This window comes from Sinocyclocheilus grahami, unplaced genomic scaffold (genome assembly GCF_001515645.1).
Source record: "Sinocyclocheilus grahami isolate Dianchi unplaced genomic scaffold, SAMN03320097.WGS_v1.1 scaffold81.1, whole genome shotgun sequence".
NCBI classification, from domain to species: Eukaryota; Metazoa; Chordata; class Actinopteri; order Cypriniformes; family Cyprinidae; genus Sinocyclocheilus; species Sinocyclocheilus grahami.
The window spans coordinates 111,048-136,740 of NW_015505260.1; the positions used below are offsets into that span (position 1 = coordinate 111,048).

Below are 25,693 nucleotides of genomic sequence, written 5' to 3' on the forward strand. Positions count from 1 at the left end.
TATTGTAGTCCTTAAGGGACCTGGAGTTCGGAGCAAAAAATTTTAATTGTATTCATTTTTTCCCTTTCAAACTTTAAGGTGATGCTTTCTTCATGGCCTTGACAGCGCAACTTCTTTTTCCTCCCCCATTTTCCTTTACGATGTGACAGCTATCAAGGCTGAATATATCACCGTTATCCTGAAGCGGATATTCTTAGATCCAGGCTAAATGACCATTAGATCCAGAATGTACCTCATGCATACATGCTAACTTACATGTATCGTACACGTCTTTTCTAATAACGTCACTGTGCAATCCATTTTTGTCAGAGTAAACACCATATTCAGTCTTTTGGGAATGAAAATAGCTATTTAGGAATATACAAAAACAATGACAAAATAAAAAAAAATATATTTAAAAAAAAAAAATAAAAAAAATAATAATAATAATAGGAAGGGATAATTAATTAGAATAATTAATTAAAAATAAATTAATTGCAGTTAATACAAATTAAGCAAATATTGTAGTTGACCTCTCTACCTTTTTTCAAATAATATTCTTGTTCACTCAGAAATACATCACATTACAGAAGTAAAATGGGTCGCGAATGCTGTTTCATAGGTCATGTCCAATTTTTTTTGCCCACTGGAAATGTCTCGTGTTTTCTAATAAAAGAAAGACAAAAAATTTAATAAAATAAATACAAAATCAATAAATAAAAAAAATAATGTAGCTGGCCTCTCTACCTTTTTGTTAACTATATATTATTTTCAAACACGCCACATTACAGAAGTAAAATTGGCTGCAAATGCCCTTTCATAGGTCTAATTTTGTTGCCCACTGTAAACATGTTTGTATATTTCGCCTCTTCTAATAACGTCACTATGCACCTGTAGACTTCTGTCAGAGCAGATGCCGTATTTAATTTGTTGGGAATGAAAAGTCGTGGCCTAATGGTTAGCGACTCGGACTCGTAACCCAAAGGTTGCGAGTTCGAGTCTTGTACTGGCAGGGATTGTAGGTGGTGGGGAGTGAATGTACAGCTCTCTCCCACCTTCAATACCACGACTGAGGTGCCCTTGAGCAAGGCACTGAACCCCCAACTGCTCCCCGGGTGCCGCAGCAAAAATGGCTGCCCACTGCTCCGTGTGTGTGTTCACTGCTGTGTGTGTGCGCACTTTGGATGGGATAAATGCAGAGCACTAATTCAGAGTATGGGTCACCATACTTGGCCACATGTCACGTCACTTACACTCACACGCACTTAAATAAAAAAATTAATATTGTAGTCAACCTCTATGCATTTTTTCCGAATAATATTCTTGTTAAATATTACTTTTCACTTGGAAACACATTACATTACAGAAGTAAAATTGGTTATGAATTTAAAATGATTTGTCCGGCTCATCTCTTCTAATCACGCCATATTCTCCACTCAGAAATACGTCACATTACAAAAGCAAAATGGGTTACAAATGGTGTTTCCTAAGTCATATGATTCTTTATTTTATTTTTTAACTGGAACTATAAAGACGCATTTTCAATTGACACAAGGTACATAACTGTACGTCTGTTTTCGTCACGACAAATTAAACAAACCACTGGCTACGCTTACTAAAGCCAATTTACAAGAACAATGCTTCTAAAAAATGTGGTCGAAATCAAACTATTCCCGTCCAGTTAAACAATAATGTAACTAATCAAAACAACATTCCTGTACACCACAGCATGCAGTCCCCAAAGAGGAAAAAAGGCCAAAAGTAATATGCTACATCATGCAATAATTATCGAGCTGCCACTCTTCATTTGAATGCTGAAGATGATATTGTTAAGGTAGGCTTTGCTCTCCGCCACTGTTTCATCTCTGGATAGTAGAAAGGCAATCATATTCTCACTTTGGCCTTGTCACTGAGCCTGAAAGATGCCGTCCACCCACAAAACAAATCTATAAGCCTCGCATGCATTACTATCTATAAACTCCTCCTTTCATTTGCATAATTCCATCAACAAACTGCTGAGGATCATCTATTATCCTACAGGTAAAATCCACAGTTTTGTGGAAACAAGGATCATAAATATGTTAAATAAAATCTCAGCACCAATATGCTGAGTAAGTAAACTAAAAAGCTTAGCATTGCTTAATTGTACACTGGGAACATTTCAAGAGAAACATTGACTTCAGAGGTATTCAAAATTAATTGAGAGTTTTTCAACATTTAAAGTTTTTGCAACTGCTTAATATTTTAACACTTTTTACTTAATAGGTTTTCAGAGAATCTACCTTTAACAGAAGTGTAATTTGTATTAATGCACTGTGAGATTTGTATTTTTATTTTTTTTTACGTATAACTTGCATAAAATTGTTACTTGCGTGAGTGTGCAAGAATTTTTAAACTTAAAAATGGGTCACGGGCCACTGGTTTAATGCATTTGTCAACCTTCAGGCAAGGGTGGGACGAGACGGTCTAGTCTCTCTCCGCCTTGTAATAGCCATGCCACAGTAATCAGGCTCTTTTGTGCCCATCTCGCGGCCTCTTCCTTCCTGCTGAATGGGGCATCAGAGTTAAGCTGGCTGGCTCTCGCCGGGTGACAGTTTGCTAATGCCCTTTAAAAGCCAGAGGGACAGGCTTTGGGCAGAGCATAGTGCGGTGAGTTGAAGAGTTCCATATTGTAATTTCCCTCCATGAACGGCTCGGATAATGTCGCCTTTCATGGCTGCCACCAGATTGCCTCAGATAACGATGTGGCATTCAGTTCTGCTCTTTAGGAATTAAAACAGAAAATTGGAGGCCCAAGCATGTAATTATGTTGGGGAGAAGTGAGCAACATCAATTTGTTCTTGGAGGGGGTGGAGGGGAGAAAAGGAGGGGAAAAAAGAAAAGAAAAAACAAGATCCTTTAGCTGTCGGCTGCAAACAAGACTATTAAAAAAAAAAAACATCTCGTGTTTCTCTGTTATTCTTATTCAAAGACATAGTTCAGCCAAAAATGAATCTTTTACCCTCCCATTTGTCATGAGATGATGTGGTGGGACAATGAAGACGAATAATTCCAATAACACTTTAATTATTCCACAACAGGTAATGTCCAAACAGGTCAGGAACACACACGCAAGGTAACATTCACAATAACCGACAAACTAGAACACAATCGACAGGAACTGATATAGGGCAGAAAACGAGGGCAGACAGGTGAGCACAATGAGGTGATTAACTAATAATGAGAACAGGAATAACCAAGTATGGACACAGAGGGAAAAACCAAAACCAACAGTCCAAAGGGGTGTGACAGATCGCCACCCTCCCAGAAGGCGCATCCTCGCGCCGTGGAGACAGAGGGAGGGACGGAGGGGGACAAAGGAGTGGATGTGGGATGGGGACAGGGGAAGGCAAAGGGCTGGTAGGCAGACCAGACAGGTGGAGGTTCCGGTGGAGGATGGACTCCCAGGAGGAGGACGACTAACAGAGTCCAGGATGGTGATGACGGAGGGAAGAGCCAGGGAGACGACAGGAGGGAAACGGAGCAGGAAAAGGAGCCAGGTGGGTCCCAGGCCACAGCCATGATAGCGGCCCACGGTGGAGCCGACGGAGGGAGGAGCCATGGTGGAGGAAGGGCTGACAACTCCAGGGGGCCAACCAACGGCTGCGGAGCAGGTGGTGGAGGAGCCCGAGGCAGAGATGGAGAGCCAATGAGCCAGGGCGAAACCGAGGATTCGGAGGGCCAAGGCGGAGCAGATGGCGCCGGCGACCAAGGCAGAGACGGGGATCCGGAAGGCCGCGGTGGATCCGGAGCGACAGAGGACTGAGGTGGAGCCAGAGGGAAGGAGGAGCCTGACAGAGCCTGAGGGAAGGAGGGATGAGGCGGAGCCAGAGGAGTGGAGACCCGAGGCGGCGGATGGTCAACGACTGATCTAGGCGGAGCCGGAGGGACGATGGAGCCCTGTGGGGCTGGTGGACTGACGGGCCATGGTGGAGATGAGGGAGCTAGGAGCCATGGTGGAGCCGCTGGGTCGCAGGACCGAGGTTGAGTCTGGGCCTCGGAGGCTGAAGGCGGAGTCGAGGGATCCTCCAGACTCGACGCCAATGGAGCTGGAGATAGGCAGACCAGCGGCGAGCCCACGCCACATATGGTGAGCTGAGGGTGAGCAGAGAGGCTGACGGGATCCAGCGGAGAGGGTGTTGGTTGAGGAAGGGAACAGGTCAATGAGAGGAGGCGGGAGAGGGAGGTTGGGTGGGATATTTTCCCAGGTAGACAGGTCGGGTGAAAACTGAAGGACGGGTATCTCTGAGTGCAAGTCTATTAAATCTCCCAGGTCCAGTTTGTGCTCACCTCCAGCGATGGCGCCATGGGTGGGGCTTTCCATTGCCCCCGCGATCTCCACAGCTCTATCCACCATTGCATGTGCTGTCGGCTCTCGCACCTGGTCAGACATTTGGGGCTCAGGCTCCAGGGCGATCGTCAGCTCTGTCGCTCCTGATGGTCGATGGCTCAACAACCGCGGCAGGCTCTGGCTCTCCGTCTGCAATGGGCTCGGGCAGCTATGCGCCGCAGAGTGTTCCTTGACTGGGCTCTGAGTCCCGAGTGGGGCTGGTGTTGTTGTCCGCGATGTCCATGGTCAGAAGAGACTTTCAGGACACCAACACCCACAATAATGAGAACAGGAATAACCCAATATGGACACAGAGGGAGAAACCACAATCAACAGTCCACAGGGGTGTGACACCATTTGTCATTCTAAACACTTATGACTTTATTTCTTGCTTAGAATATAAAAGGACAAGTTTAGCGGAATGTCCAAGCTGCTCTTTTCAATCCCATGAAAGTGAATGGTGACCAAGATTTTCAGTGTTTACATTTTTTTTTTTTGTAGTATTGTATGACTTCCAAAGACTTGGAATAAAGAGCAAGAGTTGTATGGCCCACTTTTATGTTGGTTTTATGTTGTTTTTAAAACTTGTGGTCACTACAAGCTACTGGAATGAAGAGCTGTGTAAGAAAATCTTCAATAGATAAAAACAGTTTAGCCCATTATTAACATTTTGTCATTATTTACTCACACATTTGTGGTTCCAAACCCTTGCGTAGAATATAAAAGGAGATATTCAGTGGAATGTCCAAGGAGCTCTTTTCCATAAAATAAAAGTGAATGGTGACTGTAACGAGAGGGGCGGGGCCAAGAGCCGTGGGAACAGAGCGAGGCCGGTGGAGTAATTGCGAATGCGCGACACCTGCGCCACTCACCGGTCTCGAGTCTCACGGAGGAGCTCCGGAAGGATATAAAGGAGGAGTGACGACAGGGAAAGACGAGAGAGGACCAGGCCTGGATTTTATTTTGTGTTTTGGTTTTGTTTGTGCGCGACAGTCGTCCGCGAGGGGCTGTCGCGCTATTTTGAGGTTTTTTTATTATTAAAGTTTGTTTAAATGTTCGCCGGTTCCTGCCTCCTTCTTCCCGACCTACAAACTATGTTACAGTGACCAAGATTTTCAGTGTTTAAACTGAATAAAATGTTTACAATTTACCGACATAAAAGTATCATGCAACTTCCGAAAACTTGGGCTACAGTGCAAGAGTTGTATGTACCATATGCATGCTTTTATGGTATTTTTATGATATTTTTCCATAGTTTTACATAGACTTTGACAGCTGTCGTCACAGACAAATTAGTAGGAAGAGCTGTGTAAAAAATCTTGAATAAAACAGTTCACCCAAAATGAACATTTGCTCATTAATTACTCGCCCGTTTGTCATTCCAAACCTGAATGATTTTTTTTTGCGTAGAATATAAAAGGAGATGTTTAGTGGAATGTCCATATCGCTCTTTCTCATTTCATAAAAATTAAATGAAATATTTTCAGTTTAAACTGAATACAATTTTTAAAAATGTACTCATTTAAAATTATCACACGACTTCCGACTTGTGAAATAGCTCAAGACTTATATGACTTGTGATTTTAAGTGATTTTTAGATGTTTTAAGATCTGAGATGAGGCATTGGGAAAACAGGTACTGCGTAAAAAATCATAAAAGAAAATCGTCCCCAAAAACTCTGCATACAAGTTTGGAATGACATGAGAGTGAAATAATAATTATACATAATGACAAAATGACAAATAATTACATCAATTAAACTGGGAGAACTATTCCCGAACATTTCTAAATCAAAACTTTACCCAGCATCTTGAATAGACAGAAAGCATTCAGGCGCAGGCAAAAGGGACCAAATTGCCTTCAGCGAAGTCTTCATCACTGAGGTTGTAACATTTTCTTCCTTCAAAATGGGAAAAAAACAGAAGCGGCCACGGGAAGAAGTTGCCCGGGCGACGGCATTCGTTCAGTGTCAGGCATGTGGGTTTTTTTATGGCTTGCCGATGGCATCAGTCTCCTTCGGTGCCACCAGGCAATCACCTCTTTATCACTTGGCAATTATCTATCCAGAGCTGCTCTGTGTCTCTGCCCACCTCTGCCTGCATCACAGATGACCTCTTACAGTCGGTCTGGCCCTGCTGCAGTACAGGGAGAATGGCAGGATGACTGGAGAGATATTTATAGAGACGAGAAATGGAGTAAGCTGAATGCGAGGACCCCAGTTATTAAGGTCCCTGGTCCTGTAAGATTGCCTGAAATGGCCTCGCTTCTTTTTCTGCTGTTTGCTAAAGCACATCTTCAGGACTAAGCATAGAGACCGTGCAAACATAGTTTTGGCTCTACCAGAACTTGTTTTAGACTCTAAACATTAAGAATGTAAGCCCAGAAATTAATGCTTGGGACTAATTAACATTTTCTTAAGCAGTATTTTGTCTTGTTTTCCTGAAAGAAATATATGGAATATCCGAAAACATCCAAACAATATATCATAATATATATATAATTTACTTTCATCCAGGAGCTAACTATAAACATGTCGATCATTTAACTAACTTTAACAACCTCACTCAAGATTTATTTCAAATTGTTGCTAAAACATGACAGTACTTGACCTGAATAAGAAACATGTAAGCAGAGTCATTTTACACTAACGCCCACTATAGAGAATGAAACATGCATTTGTGTTGCTTTATGAATTATGTTTCACAATGCAACCAAAATCAAACTTGCTTAGCTCACATAGCATTTGTACTCGCATACCTGTGTAAAATATGTTTTGGGTCCGAGTGTGCTTCCATTTAGATATTTCTGTGTCATGTTTTATATGTACAGTATATAGTAATCGAGTTTCTGCAAAGTGCGCATTTATGACTAGAAAGACATTTTGAGTAAAGCATACAACATTCTACTGAGGAACGAGGGCAGTGGTGTAGTGGAGGGTATACGCAGGTATACGGCATATACACACTTCTTTATCAGTCGGCTTTGTGTATACCCACTTCTAAATCCCCTCTGATGCACATCATTCATTAGTGTCCTGCTTTAGCCAAAATCATGACAGTCCACCATGACTAGCTAATCAAATCACATGTAAATAAATGCCAATATTCCATAAACACGCCCAGTAAAGACAATGATGTGGTCAGGATGCGCCGGCTTCCCTTTAAATTTGATTGATGATTGCGCCCGCCTCTCATCTCAAAAAATCACATGAATGCAACGTCTGTCTGGGGCGTGAGTGCATGTCAGGGGAGGCGCGAAGTGTGATAAAATAATATTTAATTATTGACTATTAATTTGAATCAGTACATTATAATGAAAACAATACCTTAAAAAGGAAAAGAAGCATGTTTTTGCGATCAGATTTTTTAAACCGGTAAACTCCTGTAAACTTTTCAGTCGAAGGATCCAGTAAACGAATGCCTTCAAACAGTAGCCTAAGTTCAAAACAACTACAGAGAAAACCCAACCGGTTTCATTAGAGATTGCTTAGAGTCACGTACAGAATGATTCTTTCAGCATGTTTTGGCTTAAAAGCACGAGTGTTTTATAATGGACGCTGCTGAAGCCTGAAGGTGTTTTTTAGATTCTGAATGGATCCGTATAGTAGCCTGTACAGTCAGGTCAAGGCAGTAGGTTTAGTGATCTTTTGGCGTCTCCTTGTGGTCCTGTTTGATATCGCAGCTTGACTAGTACTTAATTGTATTAAAAATGCTCTAAACAATTTTATTATACTTTTTTTTGCACTATATAATATAGCCTATACATAAATTGTAAAAGGTATGGAGGGAGTAGGGGGGTTACTATTTGCCTGTCACTGTATGCCATGGGAGACAGTCAGTAAAACATAGGAGTAGAGATGCACAATTCTGGATAAAATAACACAGGCCATTAAAAAAATGGGGGCATAAATGAAGAGTATACCCATTTCTCCAGGCACCACTACACCACTGAACGAGGGGTGAGATTTTATATTTCTATATAATACATCAATCTTGTTGCCTATTTCTAGATGCTCCATTAGAAAGAGCGCTTTCAAACAATGCATAAAAACTATAAAAAGATGTATAAAAACACTTTTCGAATAGCCAACACTGTTATATTTTTCAACAACAGGGGGCAATGTAGGTCAATAGCAGAACGGGTGCCCCCCCTCCTCAGGCCCTCCTCCTAAAAATACCCAGACAAACATTCCCCTCATTAATGTTGGCTTCAGAACATTCTGAAGTGCTTTCAAGCAATTTGTGCGTCATATTAATCTAATGCACCGTCTCTGGTGATTGGCGCCAAGTTAAAGAGATCGCTCTGGCTTTCCATCAACAGCCGCGCTTTTATTCAACTTCCAAAAAAAGAGAGAGAGAAAAAAGAAAAGTTGAAAATGAAGATGGCTCCACTCAGAAAATGGAAAAAGATCAAACACGAGGCAGTGGGAGAAAAGACAGATAAAAGATGTTCGGCTTGTATTGACAAGAGCGTCTGAAAGAAAATTAATGTTTCTCGCTTTCATCGCGTGTTTATGTCACACCCCTCCATCCCACTCCAGAAACGAGGACAAGGCCGCATCGGATATATTTCCAACAACATGTACTACTGAATGATAAGCTGTTTGTCAGATTTAGGAGTTAGATGTACCTTTTTAAAAAACGCATCTGTCTTTTGGCACGATGTTGTCAGCAATATTACCCCTCCAATTTGCGCTCAGATGCCCCCCCCCCCTGCTCTGACTAAAATCCAATTTACTGGCTGTCAGCTCAACCCAGTAATCCTCTGCACAGCTGTGTTTGTGGAAAGAGCCTCTTAATTTGCTCATCCTCCACATTTCTAAATGTACCATTGCCATATCTGAAGCGAAACGTTAGCTTAATGTGGTTTGTTGCCTGTTTATGAAGGCGCAATGAATGCCTATTGGAGACCCTTTCAGGTTCTGCTCAGCTGAGGAGGTGAGTAAACAGTAGAACATGGGAAATGCTAGTGGAGTTAACAAGCTTGCTGCTATGCTAGTTCATTGCTAGGTGGTTGCTATGGTGGTCTGGGTGTTTGCTGGATGGCTACTTACTAGCCCAGGTTGAAGAGCCACAAAAAAAAAATGGTCTATGATATTTTTGTAATGTTTTGAACACAGTTGCGTGATTTTTTTTATTTTTTTTTCAAACCACTTGAGTGCAAATCCCGCCCCACAAGCGATTTCATTGGTCAACTCAATCATGCATTAACCTGTTAGGTACAGTACAGACATAATCAATTTAGAGTTCAGAAATATCATAGATGGATCCGATCATAACAAATAGTTAAGGCCCGTTCACACCAAGAACGATAACTATAAAGATAACTATATTAGCGTCCACGTGTGTTTATTCTGAACGCACGCTCATCTGCCACTTTAAATTCTCAAGCTAGTTATAGCAGGATTGATTCTGATTGGCTGTCAACGTTTTTATCATTCATCAGCTGGAAAAATTAGTTCTGAAAGTGATTCTAACTATATTGTTTTTCTGTGCCTTTATCGTTATATCTGCGGTGTGGACTCTGCTATTCTATAATATTGAGAACGATTTTTAGAACTATATCTTTATCATTTTAGTTATTGTCCTTGGTGTGAATAGGCCTTAATGCTAACTATAAGCCTACTAACATAAAGGTTCTACGTTAGGGTTAGGGTTTAGCATATGTTTCAGCATTATGTAGGTAATATGCACTGTGATTGACACGACCAATCATTTTTTTCTTTTGTTAAATAACGTGACAGTTGCCTTTGTAAATGCAATTTTATCGGCCACCAGGTGAAAACTGAAACGCAATTGCTTTGAAAAGACAAATCTAACCTCTACTGAACAAGCTGCACAAGTTGAGGTAGGGTATCATTTGTTAAACTTCGTGCTAGTATTTAACACTTAGCATTAGTCGTTTATTCATAGTAAATATACAAACCTTGCAGAAAATCACGTATTGGGGGAAAAGATGCTCGGAGTATCTTTAAAAGGCCCACTCATTTTTTATTTTTTCTGGTTATGTAGACAGTGTCATTCCTGCATTATACTGACGCCTAGTGGTGTGGAAGCATTACACAAAACGTTGCAACTGTAAAAATGTTTTTGTCAGTGTTTCTATTGTTAACTAAAACTATTACAAATTTTGCTATTAAATATTTTTCTGTATTTGAAATAAAGAGGAAATAAACTGAAATAAGTTTACGTTGAAGTACTACAATTGCTAACACTTAAAGCTAGAAATGAAAAAAAAACTAATAAAAATGAAAAGGCACACAAAATCACTATTAAATTATTCAAATTAAAGTTAACTCAAAATATTAATAAATACTGTAACAGCACATAAATAATACTCAAAATAATAATAATACATAAAAAACACTGGTATATACAGACATGATTAATGTATTCAATAATCAATAGTGTTCAATAATAATCGATTTAGGATTGCATTATAGTGGCTGGTCATGTAATCTTAATTTGGTGGCTCTCATGAGGTGACAAGCACCACGTAAAATAAAACAGCTTCATTATATGCACATATAACTCACATACTTCGCCACATGCTGCATGCAATATAAAGCAGTTGGTTTCGGCATGTGTGGGTTGTGGCTCGGGCTGGAACAGTGAATTATAGAAACGGTGTCATTGCCACCGAGCACACACTGCACCATCTCTGACACTGGAGATAAAAGTCACTGCCAACCTGTGGGAGCCACAGCAACCACCCTGCCTGCCTTCCCGCACGCCGCTCTCGGACCATTTGCATTTCCTGCGGACGCTCTGCATCTCATGAATGCTAATGAGGGCATATTTTTCCTGCGTACTAGCCCGGCAGTTACTGCGGGATTGTCCGTATACGCACATCTTCCGCTGTCCCCCGCACGTCTACTGATATGAAAATGAGTGTGAATGATAAGCCTCCAGGGGCCAGGTGGACTCCAACAATTAATCCTGGCATTTACGAGAAATATTCACCTATGCCTATTAGTACATGAATATATGTATATCTATCTACTCCATATGGAGGAACTAACTAGAAACTAACTGTTTTGTAGTATCTCTCCCCAAAACTGAACCAAGATGTCCCTCATGAATGAATATTAGGTACCGACTGAACCTCTCGACTGCCTTTCAACCTCCCCTGTACCGAAGCATCCGATGCAAGCTATTAATAACCAGGTGAAGATTTTCCTATGGAATATTCTGAGTCACTCTGGGCACGTGAGCGAGGGTGTGTGGGCATGCAGGGATGGGGAGGGCATGTGGGCGGCAATGAGATCATCAAAACGTGTCGAGCCCAGAGTCGCCCTAGTGCCCCAGCGGGGAGGAAGGGTACTCACCGCGTGCGCGTAGGTGCTGTAGGTGCTGAAGGGCAGGGAGATGGCAGGGTTGAAGATGCCAAACTGGCCCACCATCTGCTGCATGCGGCGGATGGTGCGCTCCTTGTCCGTGTCGGCAAACTTGACCACCAGGCTGGACGACGCGCCCTGAGGGAGGAGAGAATCGGAGCCAGTCTGAGGAGAGAGGGCAGGCTGCATTTAACCTCCCGCTTTGCAAGCGAGACTGTCAACCACCACAGGAAACACAATACAAAATGTACATGATTTAAACGTTTGAGCTCTTCGATGCCGGGTGGATTATGATTGTCAATGTTTTTAGCATTTAAAATTGTTCTGAAAATGATTCCAACAATTTAATTTATTATTGTTATAGTTGTGGTGTGGACATTACTATTCTCATAAAATTTGAAAGATTATCAAAACTTTATTATAGTCATTGTCCTTAGTGTAAACAGCCCTGAAAGAACTGCCATGTTCTTTCAAACCTGTAAGACTCCATGGAACACAAACTAACACAAATGAATATCCCTAATGACCCAAAAAGGCACCAAATAACCATCAAATATAAATAAATTGATAGACAGACAGACAAATAAATAAATAGAAAATACATACAAACTGGTTAATACAACTTGCATGCTATATTTCAAGGTTTTCTGAAGCCATTTGATAACTTTGTGTAAGGAACAGACGAGAGTAGAGATGCTTGAACAAGTCATTCTTTTGTGAAGGATTCCTTCTTTTGACTTCAATCTTTTCATGGAATCCAGTTCACAAAACCAGCCTGAAAGATTCATTCATCAGTTGGACTGATCCAATTCTCAAGTTCAACTCACTGATTCAATGATCTGGTTGTAGCTCACTGGAGATGGTTTTTAGATATTTTCACTCAATAATGACTTTTTAATGACTACATTTTGGACTGTCAAATCACATCATATATACCATATAACTTGAAATATGAGTCGAATGAATTACATTTATGATGCTTTTGTAGACTTTTTAAAGTTCCAGTTCCCTTTCATTGTATGCAAAAGAACATTTCAGACTCTCCTTAATTGTGTTTAACAGAAGACAGTATGCCACCCAGGTTTGGAACAACATGAGAGTGAATAAAATGACTGAATTGTTATTTTGGCGTGAACTGTCCCTTTAAGAAAGATCAAAACCTTAAAGTGCTCCTATAATGCCATTTTGAATATTGCCTTTCATGCATTGTGTAATGTACCAGTATGTGAATGTAAACAATCTGCAAAGTTGTAAAGCCAAAATTTCACGATAAATTAAGTTATTGTCGCTCAAAAGAAAGAACTGACTCTGAACAGCCTAAATGAGTCGTCAGTAATTCGAATCCCCTCACTGACGACTGCTTCTCTAATCTCAGGGAGTTCAATCTGTGATTCACAAAACGCTTGATCTTGAAAGATGGATCAGTTCCCCGTTTATTTGGACCAGCTGGCTCCACTGAATCACAACCTGTAAGATAAATAATAGATGTTTATATTTTTTATTGAGCGTTCAAAATACGTAACTATGGTAATTGGCATATTGTTTCCAACATACGCTGTACGTGGTAGACCAATCACAACAGACTGGGCCATCTGACCAATCAGAGAAGAGTAGGCTCATGGAAAGGAGGGATTTAGAGAAACTGAATCTTAGAACTGCTTTGAATGAATCGTTTGAGAATTGCTGGGAAATTAGGTGATATTAAATGCATATTTTGAGGAAACGGAAGCATTTTTTGACCTCGCATGCGTGTAAACCTATTGTAGGAGACTCCCAAAACAATATTAGAAACCTAAAAAAAATTGCATAATAGGGGCACTTTAAAGGGGTTTAAACTTTAAAAAAGTTTAAATTTTTTAATTTTAGTCAGTGTGTAGTGTGTATGTTTGGGCATAAAAAAGATCTTCAAACTTACAAATCTCAAAGTCCACTCCAAAGGGAGATTTAAAAAAAAATTTTTTTATCCCGTTTCAAGAACTACAACGAACGGCTCGTTTGGACTACAGCGTTTGTTTTCCGGGTTTTGTGATATCACAAAGCAGTGCATTTGAATATCATTAAAATAATTCCCGCCTACGGAAATTCGAATGGTTGGGGGGTGGGGAGGGGCGAGGTCGTGGTTCGAACGCTTGGTTGAGTGCATCAGACAAGACGACGACGAAGAAGTGGTGCTACTATAGCCTCAAGTTTTCGCAAGTTATTACGCATGCACCTGAATAATTATGTATGTAAATATGTATGTTACAATTATGAAAATGTTTTTATAATAAATTGCTGACAGTACAATACTGGACAATGGTGTAATCTGCAGAATTTACAATTATGAGACTACAGTGTTTCCCATACATTGAGTGCAGGTGTTTTCATATCACTGTATTTCTGAAGAAAACCGACTGTTTTCAGAAAATTGGATGTCATTTTCATTTAATCTTGCATGTAATGTCTGATAAAGCAGTGTTTTTTTGAGCGGAGCGCTGCTTTGTGTGCAGCCGTTACCGGGGAAACCTTGATCTCTACCACTCCAACATTGCCTCCTGATGCCAGAAAATGAGTTTGCATATATATGCCGCCTGGGAAACACTGGATTCAATGTTCAACTGTATAACCGTTTCACTGCAATTCACTAAACAATCACATCACATTTTGTTTTTCGGAAGGCGGGCCTTCATCAAACCTGGAACTAATTGAGCAGTTTGTGCCAGGCTGGGGAGAAAGGTATTATAATAATGTAAATTATGTAAAACAAATTATGGAGCATCACCAAGCATGAGAGCATGTTCTAGTACACCCCCAAAACAAATTCAAAACATTGTAAAAGAGCATAATAGGACCCCTTTAAGTTCCTATGTGAATGGCATATGTGAATCTACCATGACTTTTTCACTCCAACTTTGCACCAAACACAAGGTGGTTGGATGCATCTTAAAAATAACAACAAAACTTTTTCCTCAAGAAGAAGAAGAAAATACAGAAAGTATTATGAGTAACTACAAACTCTCAACATCAAACCTCAGGCAATCAAACAAATGCATCTACAAAACTGCTAGTGGCATCAGTAGATTGACATGAGCCTCGGCAGCTTGACCATTACGCAACGAAATCTATTTCAGATTTCGCTACTTGATAGGTTATGATATTGCACCCGAAATATCAAACGGATTAAATGAAGAACGTGGGTTTGAGATTGACAAGGCCACCAATGATCATGGTCTGGCCTTGGATGTGTGGGTTTCTAAGTCTGGCTCACTCATTCTCTCCCATACCGTGGTAATCAAACACCTGCCGCGAGAGCCGTGCTCACATTCATTATGAATCTCTCAGTGATTCGATGCTACACTTGACCTTTATCAGCCTACAACATCCCCTGTTCCAGCACTATACTGTCCGAATAAAAAAGAAGAAAAAAAAAACTACAGAATCGATTTCGGCAAAAAGGCCAAAATATGACTGTGATCTGATGGTAGAGAAAGGTTGTGCATCAGCCAAGATAAGAGGCTAGCTGAAATTGACGTGAAAATGTCGATAAGCACCCACAATACGGGGGGAATATCAGGTGAGGCCACAAGCCAAGTCTGCAGAGTGGAAAGGGGACTGTGTTTTAGGTCCACAACTGGTGGGTCTTGTCCCAAAATGGGTTGTAGGTCTACATCTAAGCAGGGGGAAAAAACAATGCTAAATGGCAACATAAAGCAACTAATCATATATTTGTGCATAATTTGGGCAGAACACAATGTGCTTTGTGCAATGAATTATTCACTTCAAGAGGCATTTAGTCACTGAACATATAGCAATAAACACATTATAAGGTTTGATTTTTATGGGGATTACATTTGTGTCAATAAAAATGAACGTAACTTTATAAAATTGACCGTAACTTTTCCAGAAACAATCAAAAATATGCCTTTACGAAAGAAGAAAAACACTATGTAAATTTATGATGCAAAAATGTAAAATGCTCTTCAAATATATTTAATTCTTTGTTAACAATTTTCAAAGACTTGTTTTTGCAAATCGTGGATTTTGAATGCGTTGCCACAGATTTCGCTTACATTTTGCAAATTTTCATTCACTATTTTGACACAAACCTCTCGTGAGGGCGGGCTAAACAGCAGCCTACTCTGATTGGCTAGTGAGATTTTTGATGGACAACGCGAATATTGGAAAGCTGTTGCGCCGTGTTATCTAATTTTTACAAACAAAACCAGTAAGTCTGATTCATATTAAATATTTTTTTCATGTTTTAACCAATAAATATCTCTCGTCTTAAATTTATATGCATTTATTTTCAACACATCTGTACCACATTTAAAAAAGAATCCACCTATATTTTTTCCTTCCCAAACAATAGCAATAATTTTGTAATATATTTTTTTTAATTTGCGAAGTGTAAGCGATATCTGTGGCAACGCATTCAAAATCCACGATTTGCGAAAATGAATCTTTGAAATTTGTTAACAAACAATTAAGTATATTTGAAGAGCATGTTTAATTTTTTTGCGACTAACTTCTTTTTTTTCATTTTCAGTGTTTTTCTTCTATCGTAATGGCATATTTTTGATAGTTTCTGGAAAAGTTACGTTCCTTTTTATTGACACAAATGTAATTCCAGATTTTCAGGACATTTTTATTTAAAAGAATGTATTTATTTATTTTTAATTAATGACTGAACTATAAGTCAGTGTGATTATAATATATGTAAAAAAAAAAAGAAATCACATATTTAAAAAAAAAATAATTAATTTCACAATGAAGTCACTTTCAGAATGAAAAACATTGGGTCAAAATAGATCCCATGCATGCCTCCCATGAAGCAGTTTATATACTGCTATAGTATTTATTACTATATTTAATGTTTTTAGTTTTCATTAAAATTTTGTTTAAAGTTCTAGTAATTTTATTTTGCTTTTGTAATTTTTATTAATTGTTTATATATATATATATATATATATATATATATATACAGATAGCTTTCTACTTTATACTGCAAGTATACTGATACATAATTTTCTCAAATACTTTTTACTTTAAATCAAATGTTCTAATTTACATCTGAACAGGTTGATACCAATTAAAACTCTTTATCAAAGAATGTTTCAAAAAGCCTATGGTGAATGAAAAAAATAAATAAAAAAATAAAATAAAATCCGGAACCAAGGCTGTTGAAAAAATGGGTGGTCACTATTGTTCCCTGTATTGTTGTCGGAATGCTTAGAGAGGGCCGAGTACAAAGCAATCAGTTTGCACATCCAAGCTCGACAACTCTGGCTCTAGGCATAAAGCACTCATGTAGGCGTTTGAAGGGGTTGCCAGAAAAACAACGAAGAACAGTCACTGGGGAAGATAAATGTAGATTTGATTTTCGATTTCACTCTGTTTGAACCTTCATGCCCTTAGCCTTTTCAGAACTGTTTTATTGTATTGTTTCCTCAACTGCTTAGTTAGGATATCATTACCAAAGGCACTATCAGTGCATTCAGTCACTGCTCATTAGTTGTGCTGCACGACTAAACATAATGGACTTTTGCAGGTCAAAAGAAGTACCACAAAATGCCGAAGTGTAAGACAGCACAAAGCTGCAATCTTCAAAAAAAAAAAAAAAGGCCTTATCTTGTATGCCTTCAGGGTTTTTTTATCACCAAAGTAGTTAAAATGATTTCTGGGTAAAACCTCAAGGGAGTTACAGACATCTGTGGACTGGAATAAAAACATTTGGTGTTTACAAAATATTGTTGAGATACGCTAAAAGTTTGATGGTGGACGCATTGGGACCTGCAGCATCTTTTTTCCATTGATTAAAGTGATAGTTCGGCCAAAAACGACAATTTAGTTATCATTTACTCACCCTCATGTTGTTCCAAACCTCTACAACTTTTGTTTCTTCTGTGGAACTCAAAAGAAGATATTTTTTCAGAATGTCCAAGCTGCTCTTTTCCATACAATGAAAGGGAATGGTGACCACAATTTTCTGTGATGCAAATTGCATGCAAATGTGCAAATTTGAATGCAAATTTCAGTCTGTTTTTCACACAAACTGAATATTTCACTAAAATAAAATTAATAAATAAATAAGATATAGTGTAGGATTTACATTTAAACAATTTTCGCTCAGATATAGTCAATTTCACAAATAATTACAAAGAAATAATGAATTAAAAATGTAATTATATGTAAAATTTTGAAATTAAAAAACTGAAATGGTATTATATATATATATATATATATATATATATATATATATGCGACAATTCAAGTGAATTTAACTTTTTCTTTTAAACGACATGCAAAATAACAACAACAAACGCAACAAATGCAAGTACGCTATAAAGATAAGCATAACGCTAAAATACAAAATCAACACATGCAAAACTAACATACGTGTTATTGTCTTGCTTCTGAAATCCAGCTCATTCATGGGCTCGTCTCTTCTCGCCAGTTCTGCTGACAGTCTCGCTCGCCTCGCGCAACCTTCCAGCTCGAGCTCGCGCCACGTCTGCACCAGGGTCGCGTGCCGCTGTGGATAGTGACGTCACATGAGCGTTTGGCACACAGGAAAATAAACAAGCGCACAAATTCCAGTCACACCTCGCGTTAAATTGTAGTAAAATCAATGCTACATAATTTCAAATGGCTGTATAGTAAACAAAGTACATTTGGCTGTGATTTTGTTACCTGATGCAGTTTTCAATAAAAACAAAAAATAACATTAAAGATCACTTTTGTTGAGTTTCGTAACACTAAATCATCAGGCGCCTATTTTTTTCCATGTTATTCAAATTTTTTATTTTTATTTCTGTCACATTACACATCAATTTCCCACCAGCACTAAAATCTCATTTGTTGAAAACACAATTTGAGTTACATATTTGACTAAAAAGATTGACTGTATATTAAACATCAAACGTGTTGAAATTTTATTTTGCAGTTTTTGACTTTCATTAACCCTCTGGGGTCGAGGTTATTTTGGGGCCTGGAAAAGTTGACATGCCCTGACATTTGTGCTTTTTTCAGTTGCTTACAAACATTTGAATGTCTAAAGTTTAATAACACTGTAATCAGCACAAACTGGGCTACAATAATATGTGAGCAGCATGTATGTACGTGATTGTGTTTTTGAGAAAACAACATTTATGCGGGTTTAGTGAAAAACTACAATTTTAAACTCAACGAAATAAGGCCATAAAACACATATAGAACATTTGATCACAAGACTTTTGAGAACTGGATCTTGAAGTCTAGGGTTTTTGCTTCAAAATTATGTGAAAATCATCTTACTCACTCATTCACAGAAAACAATATATTGATTTAAATGTTCTAAGACACTTTTTGTGTAGAAAAGGTATATGCGAGTAGGCGTGAATGATCATGAATAATGCTGTGATTCACACCTGAGAAGACAAAGGCCCGCATAATGAGCTGCATAATGAGCTGTCAGGTGAAACAAAAATGAACGAGCATTTAAAGTTATTTTTGCTCTTATCAGTTAAACATGCACTGGTGGCGCCGGCGCCCCCAACTACGAAATTTGCTTTTGTTAACTTTCCCAAATCAGGCGCAACACAAAGCAAGTGACAAAGCCTATTTTTCTATTTTATTTCAAGTTTTGGGTTTCTATTTTTGTCGTGTCAGCCTCATCCACAGTGAAATCGCATTTTTATAATGTTTTTTTTCTTCAAATAGCTGTATATTAAATCTCAAATAATTTCTTATTGGTTATTTCGTTTAGCAATGTACTTTTAGTCTGGACAAACAAATGACTTCACTCTGTAAACTAATCACGCCACACTTTCTTCTGCTATGTTTTTATTAGAATCCCCTCATGCATTGTAGCCCCGCCCACAGTGAAATCTCATTACTCTTGTTTTTCATAAATTAAACATCAAAAATGTTGTCATTTTGATTAGCATTGTGCATAAGTCCAGGCAAACAAATTACTTAACACTGTAAATTTGTTGCATCACACCTATTTCTGACACAATTTCTATTCCAATCACCTCATGCAACATAGCTCCACCCACAGTGAAATCATATTAGCCTAAAGTCATCAATTAAATTTGGTTGTTATTTTGATTAGCATTGTAGTTTTAGTCTGGTCAAACAAATAACTTGACGCTGTAAATTTGTTGGAAAACATCTATTTCTGATGCAATTTCTATTTGCTAACATTCTTCAAAACATCTCCTTTTGTGTTCCACACAATGAAGCTCCGCCTACAGTGACATTTTATAAGTCTAAAGTCTTGTTTTTCCATTAATTAAACACCAAATATGTTATGATTGGTTGTCATTTTGTTCGGTATTGTACTTCAGTCCAGACAAATAAATTACTTGTCGATTCACACCTACTTATGTTTTCTATTCCAATCGCTTCACACAATGTAGAAGTCTGTTTCTATAAAGTGGGGCAGTTCCAACTTTGCAAGGACAGTCTGGTGCTTCTGACTCACAGCCTGTAAGTACGTTTTTTTATATTTAAAGAATTTGCCACTGACGATTCAAACGTGAGTTTTGAGTAGAGTAGCGCTTGTTGTTTGTCGTTTCTCCAGACATGGTTTTATGTTTAACACGTAAAAAGACAGTACAAGTCATTTTTATCAGTAATTATGTCCCCACTGGATGCAACAAATGCCTCGTTTGTAATGGGTTTTATTGTTTTTGTCTCGTCGCTGCGGGACACGACCTGACAGTATGGTAAGGTCCGTAACATTTCAGTCACACGCTTGAGGTATTCAGCCAATCACAACGCACTGGATAGCTGGCCAATCAGCGTACACCTCGCTTTTCAGAACGATGAGCTTTGTAAAAATCGACGCGTTTCAGAAAGGCGGGGCATAGAGGAGCAACAATAATGTACATTATGTGGAAAATAATGTATTTTTTTTCCTTAAACCGCATAAACACATTGCATTACACCAAATACACAACATAATGTTCTTTTTAGCAACGTCATATGACCCCTTTAAAGATCAAATTTGTTCTGACTGGTTGACATTTTGTCACTTCGCTTTTGCTTTGATGGCAGAAAAAAAGTGTATCACTTATAAAAATATATATTTGTCATATCGTGTCTGGTGCTAGTGTTACTTTAATAACTGCGAACTGCTGGCGGCCCGAGGGCGTGAGAGGCTGGTGGGTGTTCGGCAAGTTTGCCATTGCTTCTTTTGAAGAGTTTGCAGATGGATGAGTGCTTCATCAAGCTCTACCTTGAGAAGAACTCCATTATCTCGGTTAAACATCTCACTTTGGCACCTGGGAGCCGCACGAGTCGTGACCGCTCCCTCTACAACTTCAGACTCGAGAGAATGGAGGCCGGAAAGGTTTTCCATAATCAATTTACCTACCGAGATGACTATAAACCTTTTCCAACGCTCCCCCATGAGCTTCCTCCACTCTTCCCCTGTCTCTCCACCTCTCTCTTTCTACTTTTCTATCTCGCGTTCCTTCCCGCTTTCTCTCTTTTTCTCTCCTCCACTCCCACCTCAGTACATGCCAATGAATAATTCACCAGTCAATGTGGTGAAAGGTGAGGTAAACAAGTCTATTGCCTAATGTCCCGGGAGGATGGAGGGAAGGAGAGAGGAGAGAGAGAGAGAGGAAAGGATGTCTGAGCGCATGTGTGAGGTGAAGATTTCAGGACTGTGGTTTACATTTCAATGTCCCTGAATCATTTGCACCTCGGTTGACCCTAAAGGTTATACAGAGAGCGGATCACAACACAGATCCATCTCTTTATGCTTCTTCTCTGCACATTTCTTTCTCTTAAAGCGGTAGTTCACATAAAAATGATTTACATGCATTTTTTAATGAATAAAACGACTAGAACATTCTTCAAAACATCTCCTTTTGTGTTCCACAGAAGAAACTAAGTCATACAGGTTTGGAATCACACTGCGGCGAATAGCAAATTATGACAGTTTTTTTTTTGTTTCTGGGTCAACTGTTTCTTTAAAAATGTCACTGCATTGTGAAAAATTAAAAAAAAAACTCAAATGCATTTTGACAGTTCATAGCTCGTCTATATCCAACCGGAGTCTTTTAGCAAATAAAACAGCAGCGTGTGACTACTTCTGAGAGCCGAACTATGCGTGTGTGACTGAATAGCTGTGTGATTCAGACAGACTGTGCTAAATAGCCGGCTTTTTATGGCTCAGCGTCCAGTCCTTGAGATTGAAATGGCCGACGTGCTGATATGCTGGCAATGCAGCTATTCAACAAAACAATATGGCCAAATATGCAGTTTCGTAAGTTGAAGTGACTGATTTGTTCTTAACTGTTTGCAATCGAGTTGATTGCCTGGTTCACTACTACTACCACTAAAAAAAAAAAAAAACTTCTGCTTATTATTTGTTTATATTTGAAAAACCTGTCTGGCAAGAATTCATGTGGTTCGACCAACAAAACAAACAAACAACACAAAAAAATTGTTGGTCACACCGCATGACTTCGATTTGGCAAACAATGTATAAATGTTACATATATACATCCCTGCAATTTCACTAATAATTATTTGCAACATTTTTCTTTTTACAACCTTAAGGCCAATTCACACTGCACCGACAAACGCCAACAGACTAGTCTGTCGGAGGTTGTTGGATCAGTGTGTTACCCCTGTCTGTGTTTGTTGGCGTTGGTCGGAGTTGGTTTTAACCCTACCGAACATGTTTAATCGGCATTTGTTGGGTCGTGGAATGTCCAACAAACAACAACAAACTCTGACGTAATCTGACCTGGCCACGAACCGTTGCCATGACAATGAGGCAAGACTGCAAGTAGGTGCTGGGTGCGCTTAGGAAAATAACTTTAAAAATGGCAGGTTTCTCGACAAACCAGAAAGAGGAACAGTTTTTGGATCTTTGGGAGGAGAGGCCAGAGCTTTATGCGGTGGGTGTGGCCGAATGCGATCAGATCGATCGCTACAGCGCTTGGGAAATTTCACAACGGAAATTATAAATATAATTATAAATATATATTATTATTATAATAAAACTGCCTTACAATATTACCAAAGACATTAATAACAGTATCATTTTGATTGTTGTTACAAGATCATCCATGTTCCCCCCTAGTTAACTCTCCCTGACTTGAAATCTGTTGGTGTCTGTTGGGGCAGTGTGAACATGACAGTTATTTTTCATAAAATTCTAAATCCAGCGGCCAACGTGTCTGTCGGCGTTTGTCGGTGCAGTGTGAATTGGCCTTTAATAACCAGATTAGTTCAGGATGTAAATTGTCATGTGGTGCAACTCCCCAACAAAAATAATGATATTTATGAATTATTAATTCATGATATTTGATTAAAAAAAATACTATACTTTAGAAAATATATTCAAAAACATAAAAACCTATGTATTCAAGATGTAAGAAATGTTTTTACTTTTTACTTGACAGTTACACCACATGCCATTTTAAATAAATATAAGCTTTAAAATGACACTTTTTTTTGTTTGAAGAAACCACATGAAACCTAAAGAATACTAAGAATGCATTTCTAAGAACTAAAGACAAGATTTAAAAAAAAAAAAAAAAGATTAAAGGATTTTGACCCTTGTAATAATACAGTGACCCTAGAATGTACAGAATATACAGATGAATGAAAGTCATTGCAACCTGATTTCAGGAGGAACATCAAAGTAGAAAGAAAGTACAAAGAAAAAATGCAACACTGAAAATAAGAGGTTTTCTCTGTCTGTGTGTGTGTGTCTGTGTGTGCGTTTTTGTGACAAATGAGGACATCAATTTGTATAATGACAAAGGTATGACATAGGTATTACAAGGAGAAGGTGACTTTTCAGGACATTACCCCATGTCCCCACTTTTCAAAACGCTTATAAATCACACAGAATGGAGTGTATTGAAAATCTGAAATAGCACAAACTTTCCTGTAAGGGGTAGGGTTGGTGTAGGGCAATAGAATATACGGTCTGTACAGTAGAAAAACCATTACGCTTATGGGATGTCCCCACTTTTCACAAAAACAAACCTCTGTGTCTGTATGCGTATGTGTGTGTGTGAGTGAGTGTGTTATAGAGGAGTGTGTACTCACTGGCATGGTTTGACTTCCGTGAAGGGCGCTGATTGCAGACTGAGCTTCAGCGTGTGTGGAGAACTTTACAAAGGCGCAGCCTGATAGAAAAAAGACACACACACAAAGGCACACAAACGCTTTAACCACAGTGTAGAGAAGCACATTAAAACACTGGAGAGAGAAAGCCCTCCAACGGTAAGTAAGCGGCTCCTCTAGAGACTGTACTGATGTGAAAAGTGTGCTATTTACTGCCACATGCTCATCTATGCAAACTAAACACCAAATACAGGATAATTGATATCTTTTTAAACACCGCCACAGATATTCATCACGAGGATTCAAACCCATTTGAGATTCAAGAGCAGTCGTGTTGCAAGCCATTGAAGAAGCTGTCAAAATATTAAGGATAGGTCTTAATGTGCCTTATACAAGCGTAACATGTTTTATACAGTTTTTATTTAAGAATTAAGCACATTATTGGCAGAAACAGGGTTTGAAATAAAACACATTAAGAGCTAAATGAAATGTAGTTTTCTTGTCTCATCATACAGGGAGTGTTTTGACATCTATTCTTCTCTTCCATAAGACAGGATATATTCAGAGATCCACCCCCTAAGTAGCACAAAATAATCCTACAGCAATTTTCGTAAAACTTGCACTCCCACAGTGCTTTTCCAAATGCCAGGCTGTATTAGCGTCTTACAGTGTCCCTAAAGCCTCGGTGGGGAAACAATGGAGTCTATAAAAAGTTGAATGCCCAAATATGTGGTTTTTCTCCGTCTCTTAAGAGCCTTCAATGTTGAACGAGCGACAACTCAGAACAAACTGTTGGTTCTTGGACAGCATAAAATGTCAACATTAAATTTGAACATTATATTTAACAATACGCAAAGAGAAAAAAAAAAAAACGTTGGTAGGGGTTTGATATTATCTTCCGGAAATGACTGGATTTCATGCTGACTGATAATACAGTGTCATATATAAAAAGTGACATAATTTCACCTTTACTATTTCCATCCGGACCTCTTAGCACAGTACACTCCTCGATGACTCCATAGGGCTCGAAAAGACGGTACACGTCCTCCTCCGTCTGCTGTTTGTTCAGCATCCCCACGAACAGCTTCCTGTCTTCTGAAGCAAAGAAAAACAGAGCGAATGGAATGACTGGTGTAACCTCTCACCTCCCAATTACCCACATACATTACTATTGTAAGCACAGCCCAAATACTATTCAGACATTTGGTCCTTGGCCAGCATGGGCAAAAAGGGACTGCTTTTGCTTGGCCCATTTAGCATGTGGAATGGAGACGCAGCAGTAATTGTTCCCCGTGCCAAGTCTGTTCATTTTAATTTGGGGGATAATTGGGTTCAACCCCATGTTGGAAATGGTGGGTAGGCCTGAGGTGATAGCACTAAGCTGTCGTGCTTAGAGGTCTGGTTTAATAGGAAGAGGCAGACTGCGAAGAGATGCTGCTTTCTACGAAATTTCTGGAGGGTGTAGATAGACTGAGAGTGCCGCTACCATTGGCCTGGAATTCAAACGAATGTGAGCTGTTTTTGTCCCGTTCTGTGTTTAGTTTATGGTAATTTGGTGAAGATAATACAGATAATACTTTCTTTGACTGAGCTGAAATCTTGAATGTTATATAAATATGATTCTCACAAATTATAAAGGGCACTTTGCCAGGTGATACTGGCCAAATAATTTCAAAGCCTGACGACTTTTGCGAGAGAATCACCGTGGCATATTCTATTGAATATTATAAGGGTTATAAGCATCATGCCTATTAAAATTTATTATCATTTACCATTAAAAACCAAGATAATTGAATGAATGAATGAAAATTATAGATAGATAGACAGACAGACAGACAGACAGACAGACAGACAGACAGACAGACAGACAGACAGACAGATGATAGATAGATAGATAGACAGACAGACAGACAGACAGACAGACAGACAGACAGACAGACAGCCAGACAGAC

At 38.9% G+C, this 25,693-nt stretch overlaps 1 protein-coding gene across 1 annotated transcript in view; it reads right to left on the minus strand.

Moving 5' to 3' along the window:
• LOC107586378 (CUGBP Elav-like family member 5) overlaps window positions 1-25,693 on the minus strand; it is a 96,315-nt gene that overhangs the window by 20,001 nt on the left and 50,621 nt on the right. Inside the window, exons 2-4 of the mRNA XM_016273697.1 lie at window positions 24,708-24,836; window positions 23,724-23,803; window positions 11,676-11,849 (exon numbers count right to left, since the gene is read on the minus strand). Of these exons, the coding sequence (XP_016129183.1) occupies window positions 11,676-11,849; window positions 23,724-23,803; window positions 24,708-24,813 (360 nt within the window). The 5' untranslated portion in view covers window positions 24,814-24,836. The remainder of the gene's footprint in view (window positions 1-11,675; window positions 11,850-23,723; window positions 23,804-24,707; window positions 24,837-25,693) is intronic.